At 43.8% G+C, this 14,279-nt stretch overlaps 1 protein-coding gene, 1 long non-coding RNA gene and 3 other non-coding genes across 5 annotated transcripts; 4 read left to right on the top strand and 1 right to left on the bottom strand.

The window, feature by feature from the left end:
• Positions 1 to 471: 471 nt before the first annotated feature.
• Positions 472 to 2,842, bottom strand: LOC135584067 (cytochrome b561 and DOMON domain-containing protein At5g47530-like). Its single transcript, XM_065145403.1, has 3 exons — positions 1,892 to 2,842; positions 1,228 to 1,482; positions 472 to 1,068 (listed from the first exon to the last, which is right to left on the bottom strand). The coding sequence occupies exons 1-3, from the start codon at positions 2,735 to 2,737 to the stop codon at positions 751 to 753; spliced, it is 1,419 nt and encodes a 472-aa protein (XP_065001475.1). The 5' UTR covers positions 2,738 to 2,842; the 3' UTR covers positions 472 to 750.
• Positions 2,843 to 6,330: 3,488 nt separating this feature from the next.
• Positions 6,331 to 9,328, top strand: LOC135634586 (uncharacterized). Its single transcript, XR_010495394.1, has 2 exons — positions 6,331 to 6,756; positions 9,051 to 9,328. It is a non-coding gene; the product is annotated as an uncharacterized LOC135634586 (long non-coding RNA).
• LOC135637449 (small nucleolar RNA SNORD96 family) lies at positions 7,863 to 7,958 on the top strand. Its single transcript, XR_010496294.1, has one exon. It is a non-coding gene; the product is annotated as a small nucleolar RNA SNORD96 family (small nucleolar RNA).
• Positions 8,203 to 8,296, top strand: LOC135637450 (small nucleolar RNA SNORD96 family). Its single transcript, XR_010496295.1, has one exon. It is a non-coding gene; the product is annotated as a small nucleolar RNA SNORD96 family (small nucleolar RNA).
• On the top strand, positions 8,380 to 8,472 carry LOC135637448 (small nucleolar RNA SNORD96 family). Its single transcript, XR_010496292.1, has one exon. It is a non-coding gene; the product is annotated as a small nucleolar RNA SNORD96 family (small nucleolar RNA).
• Positions 9,329 to 14,279: the final 4,951 nt, after the last annotated feature.

Below are 14,279 nucleotides of genomic sequence, written 5' to 3'. Positions count from 1 at the left end.
TTGTGTTTGTTATATGTGACGGGCTCGAGTTACGGCCACGATTAGCGAGCGATTTGATCTGACAGCGGCAGCGGCAGCGGCAGATTATGTTATTGAAATGTGGGGTCCAGATTAGCAACTATCGTGCAGGATGGGACCCACTTACTTACTAAAGAGAATCGCCACTTGTAAGGGATCAGATGAGAAAAGAGCCAAAAGATTAGCTCCCAAACACTAAACGTTTCCTTCTTCACCAATTTTGCACCAAACGTTTATTTTACGCACACCGAGGGTCGATATAGCTATCTATCGGTGGATACCAAAAACCTTATTAGGTAAGGGGAAAGGCGATGGGCGTGGTGTCGTCTTATCATTAGGTAAGGTAGGACAGGACCTCTCCCATGGCTTCCTTTTTTTTCTTCGTTACGGGAGTCACATGAGCACATCGATCAAACATAGAGATGCACATCATACAAAGATCGCAAGTTGGAATTGGAAGAAGAACTAACTGATAAATAGAATCAAGAAGCTACATAACACATCAAACAAACATAATAAGAAACTACAATACAATGAAGAAGCAAAAAGAAAGAGAAAGACATGTAGCTCCAAGAGGAAATCACAAGCATGGCTGAGGTAGTCGCATCTCTGTGTGCCAAATCAAAACACTACTGCTCACTCTGCCAACAGCATCTTTCCTCTCTCTCTCTCTCTACAGCGAGATCTCCTCGTGACCCCCTCTCCGTGCAATAACATGTCTCTCGCTGTCGTCTACAGCATCTCATGTTCCCTGACACCGTACCCGTTTGCACCATTGGCACCGTGGTGAGACTTCTCGGATTCCCTCTGCCTTCTCTTCAGATATATAGCCCAAGTGACGGCTTCCAGAACCAGTGCAATGGCGCCCAGCGTCACGATGATGGCAACGTAAGCACGCTTCCACTTCTTAGCAGGATCCAAGATGTCGAAACCTTCGAAGATGTTCACCACACTCAAGATTACGATGCTGTACCCAACTGCGAGGTGGTAGATCTTCCAGTAGAGTCTGTACTTGTGATCCTTGTTGGGCCTCAGAAACAATGCAAACACCTGCACACCAAAAAACATTAACTTGTCCTCAGCCTCGCTTTGGTTCGGTGCCAACCTCATTTTGCATGAGTTCACACGGAGATCATCCATGAGATCGATCTCGATGAACGTGATGTGGATACACATGGAATGCTTAGCTCGTATGTAAACATCGAGTACCTGAACTGTGGCCAGGCAGAAGAGGGCGATTGCGAGGTCCCTGTGTTTGTGGTAGGTGATTCCAGCAGAGTCTTTGCCGAGCTTAATGCCCAGACCCCATCCTGAGACCCCAATTATATATCCCGACACTTGACAAGCAACATGGAGGTAGAACCATGCGGGATCAGCTGATTTGAACACCTTCATGTACCTTGCTATGATGATTCCGATGGGCATCAGAACTCCCCAGCTGATGGCATTCAGCACTCCATGTATCTGCAACCCAATTCAACCGTTCAGTAAAGAGATATCGTCGGATGTTACGAGCCATGATTTGTAAGGACGAAGCATCTTTAGGACGGAAAAAGAAATCGAACGTAGAGGAAGAGGACTCTTTGCAGAACAGAGTTCTTGCAGGAGAAGAATGATGATCGATCACAGAAACGACTTCTTGCAGGTTATTTGATTTTACCCCTTATTTTTTTTGCCTTGAGATTAAAATCTGAGGTCCATCTATTTCGATCAAAACATGATCCAGTCAAGAAAACCAATCAGAATCCTAATGATCAAGATAGGGAGTCGAAAGGACGGTGGAGAAAGCAATACGAGAGAGGAAACCAGAGCTCAAGACACAGATCAGGGCATGATTATCTACAGAATCCAAGCTACGGATGGCACAACTTACGTTCCTCCGGTGCAGCCTCGAGTTCCCTCCGGTGGACACCGCCGTGCCGGAGAGGAAATCAAGACTGGTCTGCGATAGGTAGTTATCACCATTAGGGTGATTGTAAGGAACCCCGCCGGAGAACGTCGTCGACGCCTGCCACACCGTGTTCTGTTTGGTGTTGTTTCTTGGTAGCTCCAGCGTCGCGTAAATGGTGTAATACCCATCGGAGTACTCGCCCTCCTTACTGTACACCGTGAATGTCAAGTTCTCATTCTTCACATCGCTTTGCTGGACGTTGGTACTAGAGAACTGGGTGGTGTACACGGTCACGGCGCCGTTAGAGCCCGGGAAGGCCAGGAAGGCGTTGGCTCCGGCCATGCCGGAGCCGGTCGGGTTGATGGCCCACGCGACCCAGCCGTCGGAGCTCTGCTGCGCGCGGTAGGCGATGTCGACCGTGCCATTGGAAGGGTGGTAGTTCCAGTGGAGGGAGGCGCTGAGGTAAGTGAGGGAGTTGCAGGTGGTGTAGAGCTTGTTACCGGATAAGGTCTCGCCGACGCAGCTCTGCGCTGAACCGTGGTCCAACACGGACAAGAGAAGGCACAGGAAGATGATGGCTGGCTTCATGGCTGAAGCCGGAATTGCAGAGGAAATCGTGCTCAAACCTCTTCTCTCCGTGTCTCTGCTCACTTGTTTTCGGTCTTGTTGGTTTCTTCCAGGAAGAGAGACGCTTGTGAACCGGAGAAATAGCGGGTTGGGTAGCTTTATAGAAAGGATCAGAGAGAAGAAAAGGTGGCAGGGAGGTGGGCGTCGATGTGTGGCCGGCGTTGTGTGTGGAAGTTTCTTCCGAAAAGCGGAGGTAGGCATGAATAACGAACGAGTCGACGGAGAGCTCCTATATGCATTTTTCTTCTGCGACAAAACCTGCCTCGTTGAACAACGAGCGAGGCTTCGGTCCGTAGCTCCGGTCTCCTGCCCAACCTGTTGGAGACGATACAGTGAATAGGCGGGGAAACGCCTGGTGAATTCGGATGACCGAGTCCTCCACCGATGAAGAACAGTCTCAATCTTTTTCGGTTAATTAATCTAAGAATTGGGGGTTTTCTTTTTTATTTTGGGAATTCAGGAATCTCTCTCACAGTAGTAAGTTTGTTTCCACATACTAAAATCCAATAATAATACAAAGATTGGTTTCACACATTCAAGAGAATTTGGTCAACAAGAGAGACTTGGTGTTTCCCCACTCCGTTTCCCACCCAAACGCGGGTTCAGCCGACTTGGCGGCTTCACCGCGTGTTCTCACCCACCCCGCAGAGTCGACCGTGGACTCCTGGACATGATCTGGTCCAAGAAACGCTGTAAACTGTAAGTGATCTGCCAAACGCAGCCGTTCGATTCGGCAGCGGGAATGTGCATGATTGACAAAATAAAAATACTAAATTTGCAAGGGTAATTTCGTTATTTACTGACGTTGGAAGGACAAATATGTATACATATATAAACCGGAAGCGTTGACGTATAGGAGAGCAAAAAAAAATGCTCAGACGAAGACTCGGTCAAACTCGACGGCGCTTACCATTTTGATATATATTTATTGGCTTTGTCGTTCATCTTAAAATAAATAATGACCGAAAGAAAGATATAAACAGATCGTCTCTTTAGGATTTATTTAAATGATAAGAGCAAATATGAATATTCAAAGGCGAATTAGCGCAAGAGATTACGTGAGATCTCGAGATTAACAATTCGACCGTCCTCAGCGGCGAAGCAAGCAGACTTTTTCGTGGTTGGAATTTGCCGTTCTAACAATAAGTCTAAGCTGACGCCATTATCATCTCATCATACAATTAACTGTTCGGTGAGCATAGATTAATTCAAGCGTAAACAAATCAAACAAGAAATCGAATCCGTCGAAAGGTAGTTGGGAATTAGTATAAGCAAAAGCATAGATGACTTGAACGTTAGTTTTGCTCGAAAACATTTCCGACGCATGAGTTTGAAACGACATGCATAGTCGACTCTTGTACAGAACTTCTCGAGCGTCGTCCGATAAATGAGCAAAACCATTGACGAAAACATGTGTACCATTCCGTACTAATTGTGAAGGACACTCTTTGCAGAATCTTCAAAGGCGATTCAAAGAAAGAAAATGCACCATCGAGTGCTTCAGGCTCACTCTTTGACTTTAATGTCCGGCGGTCGCCATCCCAATTCTAGAAGATCGGAAATAGCACAAACTTTCTAAGCTTCAACTATGGATCGGTGACCGAATCGACTTCCGGATTAGTCAGTCTCTAAAGCCACGAGAAGCCTTGTTTGACCCGCAAGCCTTTCATCACCCGTAATTTATTGTTGCTTAGTTCCTTGTCTTCCTCCACCCAAAGAATACTAATATTAATATGATGATGATGACGAGATGATAAGCAAGAAAAAAAAAATTGAAACGAATAATTAGAAACGTATCAATCTTTATCTGATCTGCAGCATACTTTTTTTTGCTTTCTGTGTATCAAAATTCTTACTTTCCCTAAGACAATTGTGACCAAACTTGCCATTAATGTCAGTACTGTTCTTGCTAGTCAACTGCGCCGAGTACTGCAAATGAGAAATCCAATTCGAAAGAATTCATGCCGTGGAAGAAACACTAGTTAGTAGGGTATTCCACTCCATCATCAACTTCTCCTACCAAAATATTAAGGTGGAAATAAAATAAAATGTGTTTCTACACCTCCTTTTTTCCAAGTAGGAAAATAATTTGTCTCGATAATATAGCACACATAGATAAAGATAAGGTACTGTTATCTTTTCTTCACAATCAGTAAGATCTGAAGGGTATCAATATGAGTTAGAGCCTCATCTGATAGTGGAATGCTCGTTCCGGGAATATGGTGCCATAAATGAATTAAAAAAAGTCAACGCTTCCAAACGTACGATGACCGCACATGTACGTGAAGACGGAGTTGCAGAGTCGAAAAGTCTTCGCCCGCGTTCATCACAGATCGATGCAGACAATGCGAGAAGCCGATGTGCGGAAGAGAAGTCGCTGTGCTGGGAAGTCTTTCTTCTATTTTCGTCATCGAATAAGAAGATGATTTTGCCGCATCAACTGATCGAGTCTTTTCTTCCATATTGGTCAAACAAGAAAAGTTCTTCCTTCCCCAAACCCCGGCCTTGTGCTATTTTTCCTCTTTTCTTCGGTCAGTTGTCGCCATCAACGAATGAATCTAAACTCGCAGAGACTAAGCATCCTTCCGGTTGGATCGAACTTCCGCAACGAGTTTTAGTCGAGAGCCATCACGAGCTTCGAGACTACGTCGTCTTTCCATACGCACCTCTTTGCTTCTCAGCTCTTATGATTCCTGCAGTGACATCGAACCATAGCTTATCCCATCAATAAGGACGAGACGATCGATCCATCCGTACATAAATAAGGGGAACTCTCGTAATTGGATAGTTTCTGCGATGAAGATGGACCAAGGAGGAAGAAGACTCTGTTCATTATTCTTTGTGCGCGTGCATGTCTCCGAATTCTTAGTCTTCCACGATCGTGATACTCTGCGGTAGAAATGGTGGCTTGAGAGGGAAGACGAAGGGCAAGTGGCAGTGTCCGAACGTACAAGCCCGAGGAGCTGCAGGCCTCTTTGACCAATCATGCAGTACGTCGGTCAATATAATTTAACTCGTGCGGCACCATGATGATTTAATGCGGACGCGATTAATACGTATGGGTGCACTCCAAATAATGGTGATCAGAATCGGGCAATTCAGCCGTTGATCGATCACGATCAAACGATAAGATTAATAATATTGCCAAAAATAAAATATAAATACATAATAATATAATAAACGATAAAAAAAAATAAAATAAAACTTATATTATAGCAAAAGAGACATGTTGAGAGGGTGAAAAATATAATATAATAAAGTTGTCTTCTCTCCCATTCTTATGATGAAAAAACTTAAACAACCATCGAAAAAATTAATTATTATTTTTAGAATAATAATAATATATATATATATAATTAGATAACGTTTTAGCCTTTTAAGCTTCGATCGGTCTAATCAATTGAGGGTTTGTTTGGTTTTAGAGTCTTTTTTATAATTATGATTAAATTGGACGTCGATTCGATTGCTTCTGATTCGGGCCCAATTTGACGTTTCTGAAAACAGATTGGGCTCGAGCCTGATTTGGGCTTAGAACCCTAATCCTGCTTGGATTTATTGTTTTTGGTTAATTGAACTTATAATTTGGAATCGTATGGCCTTTAATCTGATTTTAATATAGTTCGAATAAGAAAATAGATGTTCGAATTCAGATTCAAATATCTTGACAAACTCATTCCATACTAAGAGATTTACGGGGTATTATATTTATTATTATTTTATAATTACATAATAATAGTTATTTTTTTAAGTAATTTATATATTTGAATTTATATTACCAATAATATATATATATATATATATATTTTTTTTTTTTTTCACAAAGGCAAATTGGAAGGTCGATTTTGTCCCAACAAAAACCCTAACTTAGCCGCCACAGGAAGCGGATGTCAACAACCTCTCCGTCTTCGGAGAGTCGTACGATACGAATCCAACGGTCGGAATAGGTCACCTGCTCCTATAAGGAACCCTCTCCTCTCGTTTTCTCGTCCTTGCACTTGCAGGGCCGCACCATTCGTTGCTCTGTTAGGGTTAGGGTTTTGTCGTCGTTTCAACCCTTGGCTTTTGTTGGTTTTGGGGGTTTAGTATTGGGGTTGCTCGAGTTCTCCGAGGCCTTTGAGGTCCTCTATCTCTTCTCGTCCTATGTCGCCTTCTTTGCTTTCAATCGGTAGGACCTCGCTGGCCTGATCGATTGCGTCATTGGAGATCCACCGCTCCTTTAGGTAGTCACTATCCTTTGGTCCGGCTTCTGGCAGCGGAGGATAATCATTGTGATAAATAATCATGTAACGCTTCCTATGAGTTTTAGGATCTCGTACGTCCAGTTACTTTCTTCGTTTATGAGTAGATGATGCTGATCACTTCTACTACTACTATTATTATTATTGGTTTTTGGTCTGCTCTCCTTGCATCTGTGAACTTGGGTTTATATTCGTGCATTGATGTTTATGGTGTTTGTCCAACAAACCCGTGCACTTAACATGCCTTGGCGGTGCTGTCATCACAAAAGTTTAGGGTTCATCTTATTGTATCTTTTTACCTAGGATGTCTTGTTAACGAGTCCGCTTTTCTTCTTGCATTATTTGATGGAACAATCGAACCTGTATTTGGTTTCTACAAGCTGATATCCACATAAATGCAGTAACTTCTGTTATCTTCTAGCAAAGAAAACTGTTATGAGTACGTTTGATTTTCTTGTTCCTATTGAACAATTAGCAGCTAAAACTATCTGTTCTTGTTTTCAGTACTTCAATTATAATTATCAGTGATATTTCGTAATCGGCATTTAGGATGTTTTTATTTGGTCCCATGTCTCTTGGTCTGTATGCTGGAATTAAGAAATTCTTGGAAATTTGTTATGCTTAATGGTTGTCATCAGCTTCGTATTATCAGTGCTCCATTTATCGGTATTTCTTTGATTCGGCATTTGACATTACTTATCCAGCCTTTGCTAAGTTATGCATTTATCCTAGAAAGTGTATTCGAGGAATGAGTAGGGTACATGACAATCAGGGCTCTTTCGTTTCTAGATTTTATTGATTCAGTATTTTCTTACTAGAATTCGGTCAGTTGTTAATGTGCTTTGCCATTTGTAAATTTAATTACTGTTTTCATTAGAAAAATTTTAACAATAAAAACACTTTTTTCTGGCTCAGTTCGCCTTATCATTGTTGTAAAATCCTTAATCTGTGGTGTTTTGTTGTTTTTCTTTTTATTTAGAATTGTTTTATCAACAGGAGACTTTAGTACTTCTCACATTATTGAGTAGATTCTTGAGTACATCTCACTTTTGTTTTCCATTTTGTGCCTTTGGTTATATTAAATATGTTAGCCTATGAAGATGCATTTGATCCTGATAACACACCATCTTTCGGGACTGATTGGCACTTTGTGGCCATGTTGTTATTCTGCAATTCTGAGGCATTGCTAGTTCTTTCTTATGACAAAATTGTTCTTTATTGTCTGAAGTTATAGATAAAAAATGATAGTAGCAATCTCCTCATTGTGGTCATCTTTCAACAGAGGGAATTTATTAGTGTTCACACGCATGGTGTTATCATGGATTCTGGGTCATTCCTAGATTTCTCTGTTTTGGACTTACTGATAATATTGTTGGTGTGTTGTCCGTTGGTCTTTTCTTTGTTTGTCAGTGATTTTTGTGTGTATCTTTGCCTATGAAGAAATCTAAGAACCAAATACCATCTTTCGGGACTGATTGGACTTTTGTATCCATGCTGTTGTAATCCTACAATTCTGAGGCATTTTTTTATTATTGTCTAATTTGGAATTGTTTTATTAAATATTGTGTGTTTTCTGCTTTAACCTTCAGTAATGTTGAATTATTTTGGCCTATGAAGATATGCTTGATCCTTGTACACCATCTTTCGGGACTGATAGGCACCTATCGGCCTTGCTGATATTCTGCAATTCTGAGGCCATGTTTATGCGGTATTGTAACTTGTGTTTTTCTTTTTTCTGTGGTGAAGTTGAACTGGTTACTGAATATTTTGTTGAAGCTATGATCTTGGTTTCAAACTATGATTTTGTTGAACAATAGTTTTCTGATTCATTTCCTTTCGTCTTGTTGAACTCTGATGGACCCCAAATAAAATGCCAACTTTGGGAAATATTCTACTACACGTTCAACTCCACTTTGGCCAATGTGTGTTATGATGCCTCCCAAAGTGATATTTTGGTGCAAAAGAGCTCTCTGCCTAGAGAGTGCTATTTAAGCTTTTATGAACATGCATGAATCCTAATAATTCATTCTAGAACCCTTGCAAAACGTGTAGAATGTTGTGATGAAGCTACATAGGCTTACAGTTTTCTTTCTTCTGTCATGTGATGTTTATTTTGTTATGTTCCCATTTGTATCAACTTGAATCTGTTGTTGGTAGTGAGTGTGGTGGCTCTTTCCCCCATCGATCCATCCGCATTTGAACTGTGTTGCCGATTATGTCGCATAGGAGGAAATAAATCTTATATCTTCATGTTGCTTTGATGATCTCGTTTGCAGCCATCAAAAATCTGCTCGCTATCCCACTGGCATCTGAAATGGGAGCTCATATTTTTTTCGGAGGACACAGAGCCGACAGAGCCGAGGGCTAGCTTGATGAATGTCTGTAACTTTCTTTTCCACGGGGATTGAATCCTGTAATTCTGTATAGCTCAGATTGACAGTAGAAATTGTACGTGACAGTAGAAGTTCTGAAGGTTGTGAATTGTGGAACACAGTTTTTTACGTAGTTACAGATATATACAAAATTATAGAAGCTACAATGGATTGATTGCCCATGTATCTACTATATATATGTTGAACTCGAAACTTCATAAATTCTACTAGACCTTAAAATGTGGAAAGTGAACTTTGGTGGAGACAACTTTAGAGTCGGCCAAGGGAGGTTATCACTAAAGCCAAGCTTGCTACATATTTTAATCTGATCATATAAATTAAATTGGTATGAGACCTACTGATTGATTGCATTATTTCAGGGAAAAATAATGGTAATGTTGATTTCTTTTCCTCTAATAGAGAGCCAAGCGGGTCACTTAACATCAGTAATTGTCAATTGATAAATAAATATACCATGGAATCAAGCCCCATTGACGAAACAATGCATTAGCCCTAACTAGGTTTGGCTAATGGGTGCAGTCCCCCAGAGAAATGACTTCGCCAAGTAATTTGAACCCTATAACTCAAAATGGAATTGTCTAAACGTCTTCAAGTAATTAGGAGTTTAAATGACTTCGCCAAGTAATTTGAACCCTATAACTCAAAATGGAATTGTCTAAACGTCTTCAAGTAATTAGGAGTTTTATCGATTCTATTAAGTTAATTGATTACGTTTAATGGGAATATGTTCTGGATCGCATACTCAACGTGGCCCAGTTTGATCGATCAAGCTAAAGATTGACATGATTAGACCAGATAAGGTATATTTCAATTGTATTAAGACGCCACTCTCACGCACCGAGCCAGCAATTGTATTAAGACGCCACTCGGTATGTCCCATCCCAGTAAGCCCGAGACGACGCCGCATTGTCACGGACTTAGCTAGTTTTGCCTAAGTCGTGCGGCACCCTTGCGTGTCCGTCCGCAAAGGCCAACCTCCCCGAAGCCTCCCATGGTCCCTTAGGTCCCACAAAAGAGAGAACAGGACAGAGAAAATGTCTCACTCGGGATCCACAAGTAAACATCTCCGAAATGCAAATTACAAACATACTTTACAAGCTCTGAACAGTTGCACAACAAAGGGTAAAATGGTCCGTTACAGATCGAAAATCTCTCACACGTGTCCACATGACACAACCTTTATTTACAAGCCTAAAGCGGTCACCAACCCAACTAAAATGGGACTATTAAGCCTTCGGTCGTCCCTCAACATGCTATACAAAGCATGAACATACCAAAAGACACAGACATACATAAGCATTACATCAAACATCCTGTTTAGAAGTTTGTCCGTGACATTCTCCCCCACTTATTCCTTCGACGTCCTCGTCGAAGCCTTTGTCGACATTGCAACTTCTCACCTCTATTGAGTCTTTCAATCTTCTGCTCCAGCTGCAATGCGTCTCTTGGCTCCCAACTGCTCTCCGCTGCTGTTTTTGAGTAGTCAAACCTTTGATCCGCCTTGTTGCTTCAACTTGCCAATGACTCTGACTCTAGTGTGGGGTTGGCTGAGTTGTGTTGATCCCTGTTGGTTCCTGCGGATCCTCCAGATGAAGGAAAAGACCATCTTTACTGCGCCAGTCTCTCAAACGTCTCATGCTGTTTGAACTGGGTGGATGCTTAATGAAGCTTTTAACGAGCATCGTCTCGCAAACTTTTGAAGATTTGGGTCCTTCCTCTACAAAATTTGCTCATTGACTCTTCTTTCATTTAGTTGTCACATCCAAGTAGGTTCGCATCACTTCCTCTTTCGATTGACATTTCGTTGGGAAATGAAGCGGACAATCTACTCTCAGTAACACTAATCACCATTGGTGAGGATTTGACAACTATTGTCTTCCATTATCTTCAAAGGGTCTTTGAACTTATGCAGAGCTCCTCTGCTGGATAGATAAGAGAATTGGGGTACTCGATTTCGCCCATTCTCTTAAGGGTTGAGAAGGCAAAGGTTACTTGACTTCGCCCGCCTTCTCGAGGTTGTACTCCATTCATCGAGCTGGTTACTAGCCTTCGCCTGCTCTTTGCTCACACTTCTGAAGCACTTGAAGTGTTTGCACTCCTTGCGTTGAGTTAGCTACTGTGATTCACCTTCTCAATGCCATCGAACTTCTGGAATGCAGGAAGTTTTCACCCCAACTTGGAGTAATTCTCTAATAGATTTGGTCACCTCTAGGATTGTACCATCTTCTCCATCAACCCTACCGCCTACTCCCCTGAGTAGCGAAGGTACAACACCGCGTACTGACTACTTCGTTCCTTGGTCGTGCACTCTTACATGACCCGAAGTCCTTCACTTTCGGCTATCTTGATGAGAAACTCATTGACACCGGTCTTATGAAGTTCCTTGGCCTCTGCCCTTCAGCCTTGTCTCGGTACTTGGAGTTTGCCTCTACATGCTCCACCTCCTCGGCCCCTTTCACGACCAAGCGCTCTCCCCCCATTAGAGCAAGGGATCAATGACTTTCACGGAAGTCCCGCCTCTGCGGTACCATGGCGCTGCCATGCCCATGGCACTACTATCCGTCGCCTCGCATCTGCATCCCTTTTCTTCACAATCAGTAGATATGCCTATGTGGTACTCTTCCGAGTCCACCTCCATTATATATGATGCTTGATTTTGGATAGCTAAGTCCCTCTGGACTCGTCGTCGCTTCCTCGCCCCTTTTGACCCCCTGCTTCAACACCTTTGTGTTCTCCAAGTAGCACCCTTTGGTCGATGGAAAGACATATTGCAACTTCCATGCACGACCTCTGCCATCACGTTGTAGGGTTTGCACTGATTCTGTTCTCCTTAGCTTCCTTGGTAGCAACGTTCGCTTACTCGACCTTGTCCTCTGATTTGTCGGGCTCCCTTAAGCGAATATGAGCTCTGGAGCAATCCAACTCTCCAGCTGCTTCGATCATACCGCTGTATGATCAAGTCCCTCCCATGGGACTCACTGGTACTTGCATTCGAACTTTTCCCTTGGTGGAACACAGCCCCCATATGCTGATGACCAAGGCTTTCATCCGATGCAAAATTTGATGCACGCACGGAAGACCCGCCTCTGCGGTACCATGGCCTTCACTCCTTGAATCCATAGCCCTTCTTGCCGTCGTGTTGTTCACCGAAGTGGAGCTTCCAGTAGCTCCCGATCATACCTCCGTATGATCTAGTCCCTCACGGGGCCAGGTTGTGTGAATCGCATTGCCACGAACTGTTCCACCACGATCCGCAGCACCATGTCGCCTCATGGTGACATCTTTATTGCATTTTGATCATTGTGGGATGAACTAGAATTGTGAACCCTTTATGTGTGGCCTCTATCAATACATCGCAGGGTCTCTTCCACCTTCGATTTTGTTCGCTCCTTTGGCAATCGACCTTCATCCACCCACTCTTGGGTCACACCACGATGAAGCACCGTTCTAGGACAGTCCGTCGCCTAGTAGCTCCCAAAGTCCCCCAACTTCGCTGCAATTAGTGCACCATTGTCTGGATCCTGGGCCTCTACCCCTACCGGCACAATCTTCGCTGCGCACCGCCTCCTTTATAGCAACTTGAATGACAACACTGTGGCATATTCTTCAAGAGTACCCGCCTCTGCGTCCTCTTGCCCCGTGCTAAGGCCTTCTGAACCCAACTTCACCTCCGCAAATTGAGTCGCCTTAGTTCTTCCATCAAATGCTGCTCCGAGATAAAGTGCATGTGCCCAAAAGCTCCCTTCGTCTTTGGCACTATGCAAGATGAGTCCGCTCCGTCAGAATGAATGACCCATGGAACAACATGATCCTGCTCTTGCCTCTGCAAGAGTTCATGTCCTTGGCCTCTGTCCAAGGAAAGCACTATGCCTCTGGTCCATGTTCCATCTTCAATGCTGGCTCCCTTCATGCGGCTTGGGTATTTCGCCAAGTTACACCCAAGTTGCTCCGCTCCTCGTTTTTGCATTGAGTTGATGGTGGCCCTCGCGCCCACCATTCCACAGGTCAGCCCTCCCTTGAGTCCGATCTCCGTATCGACTCCAAGTGTGTCTTCATTTATGTTGCTTTGAGTCACTCCCCCACTTGATCTCGCAATGCATCCACCAATGCATTCTCTCAAGCGAGATCATGCGACGACTCCTCGCCGCTTGCTCAGTCCATTGAGCTTCGTGGAGTTGTTGTTTGTTGAGGTACTCCTCCTCAACTTGTGAGGTTCGTCTCACATGATTCTCCCTCTGGAGAGCCAGGACTTATCCCTCATGGATAACTGTCCCATTGGAGCAATATCTCTCTTCGTTTCGGAGACCACCATCCCCTTGGACTACTCCGATTTGCTGAACAAACTGTGCATTGTTCTGTCTCCTGCAAACACACTTGCTAGATTGCGACTCCACGTCAATACAGCCCCCGTTGCACCCCTCAAGGCCTAGCAACATGCTGAACTAGTTGCACCCTTCAGCCTCCTACGGACGTATCCTTCACATGCCGAAGAGAAAGTTTCAATGCTCAATGGCGCCGAGTTTCGGTCGCCTTGGGATGGCCACGAACATTCCATCGTCCGCACACAAGCCCATGTATGAGTACCAAATTATTCGAGCTAGCAATTCCCCTCACCTCTGTGAGCTTTGCATAACTCTTTTGGTCGTTGAGCAACTCATTCCACCTTGCATGGTCTCATCCTTTACCAAGTGCCTCGCTTGCCTTGAGCACCATCAAGTATAGTTGTCAACGTTGAGTCGTAGCTCAAACTCAGCCATCCCAACCTTTGTGCACTTCACATTCTTCCAAGCTTGTCTGTTCTCATGGTGCCTCTTGCGCGAAGGGTTGGTCATTCCTCCGAATGCTAATCTCAGATGCCCGCTCCTCCGAGCGACTCATTTTCCCTACATCTCCATGCCCGTTTTCCCCCAAACGGTCGCGCGTGTGCTGACTGCCCTCAACGCAGCCCCGCTAGGTCCCCCACGTTTGCATGCTAAGTGTTTCTATGAGTGCTTGTCCCACTCTGATACCATCTGTCACGGACTTAGCTGGTTTTGCCTAAGTCGTGCGGCACCCTTGCGTGTCCGTCCGCAAAGGTCAGCCTCCCCGAAGCCTCCCATGGTCCCTTAGGTC

The sequence above is a fragment of the Musa acuminata genome, chromosome BXJ3-4 (genome assembly GCF_036884655.1).
Source record: "Musa acuminata AAA Group cultivar baxijiao chromosome BXJ3-4, Cavendish_Baxijiao_AAA, whole genome shotgun sequence".
NCBI classification, from domain to species: Eukaryota; Viridiplantae; Streptophyta; class Magnoliopsida; order Zingiberales; family Musaceae; genus Musa; species Musa acuminata.
Note: the sequence above shows the minus strand (reverse complement) of the source record. Positions and strands in the feature narration are given on the sequence as shown.

Excerpts from the sequence above, each read along its gene's own strand:
- LOC135584067 (XM_065145403.1), bottom strand. The coding sequence starts at position 2,737 with ATGCCTACCTCCGCTTTTCGGAAGAAACTTCCACACACAACGCCGGCC. Across the intron at positions 1,483-1,891 it reads CGAGGCTGCACCGGAGGAAC|ATACATGGAGTGCTGAATGC; the intron begins GTAAGTTGTGCC and ends ATTGGGTTGCAG. Across the intron at positions 1,069-1,227 it reads TCTGCCTGGCCACAGTTCAG|GTGTTTGCATTGTTTCTGAG; the intron begins GTACTCGATGTT and ends TTTGGTGTGCAG.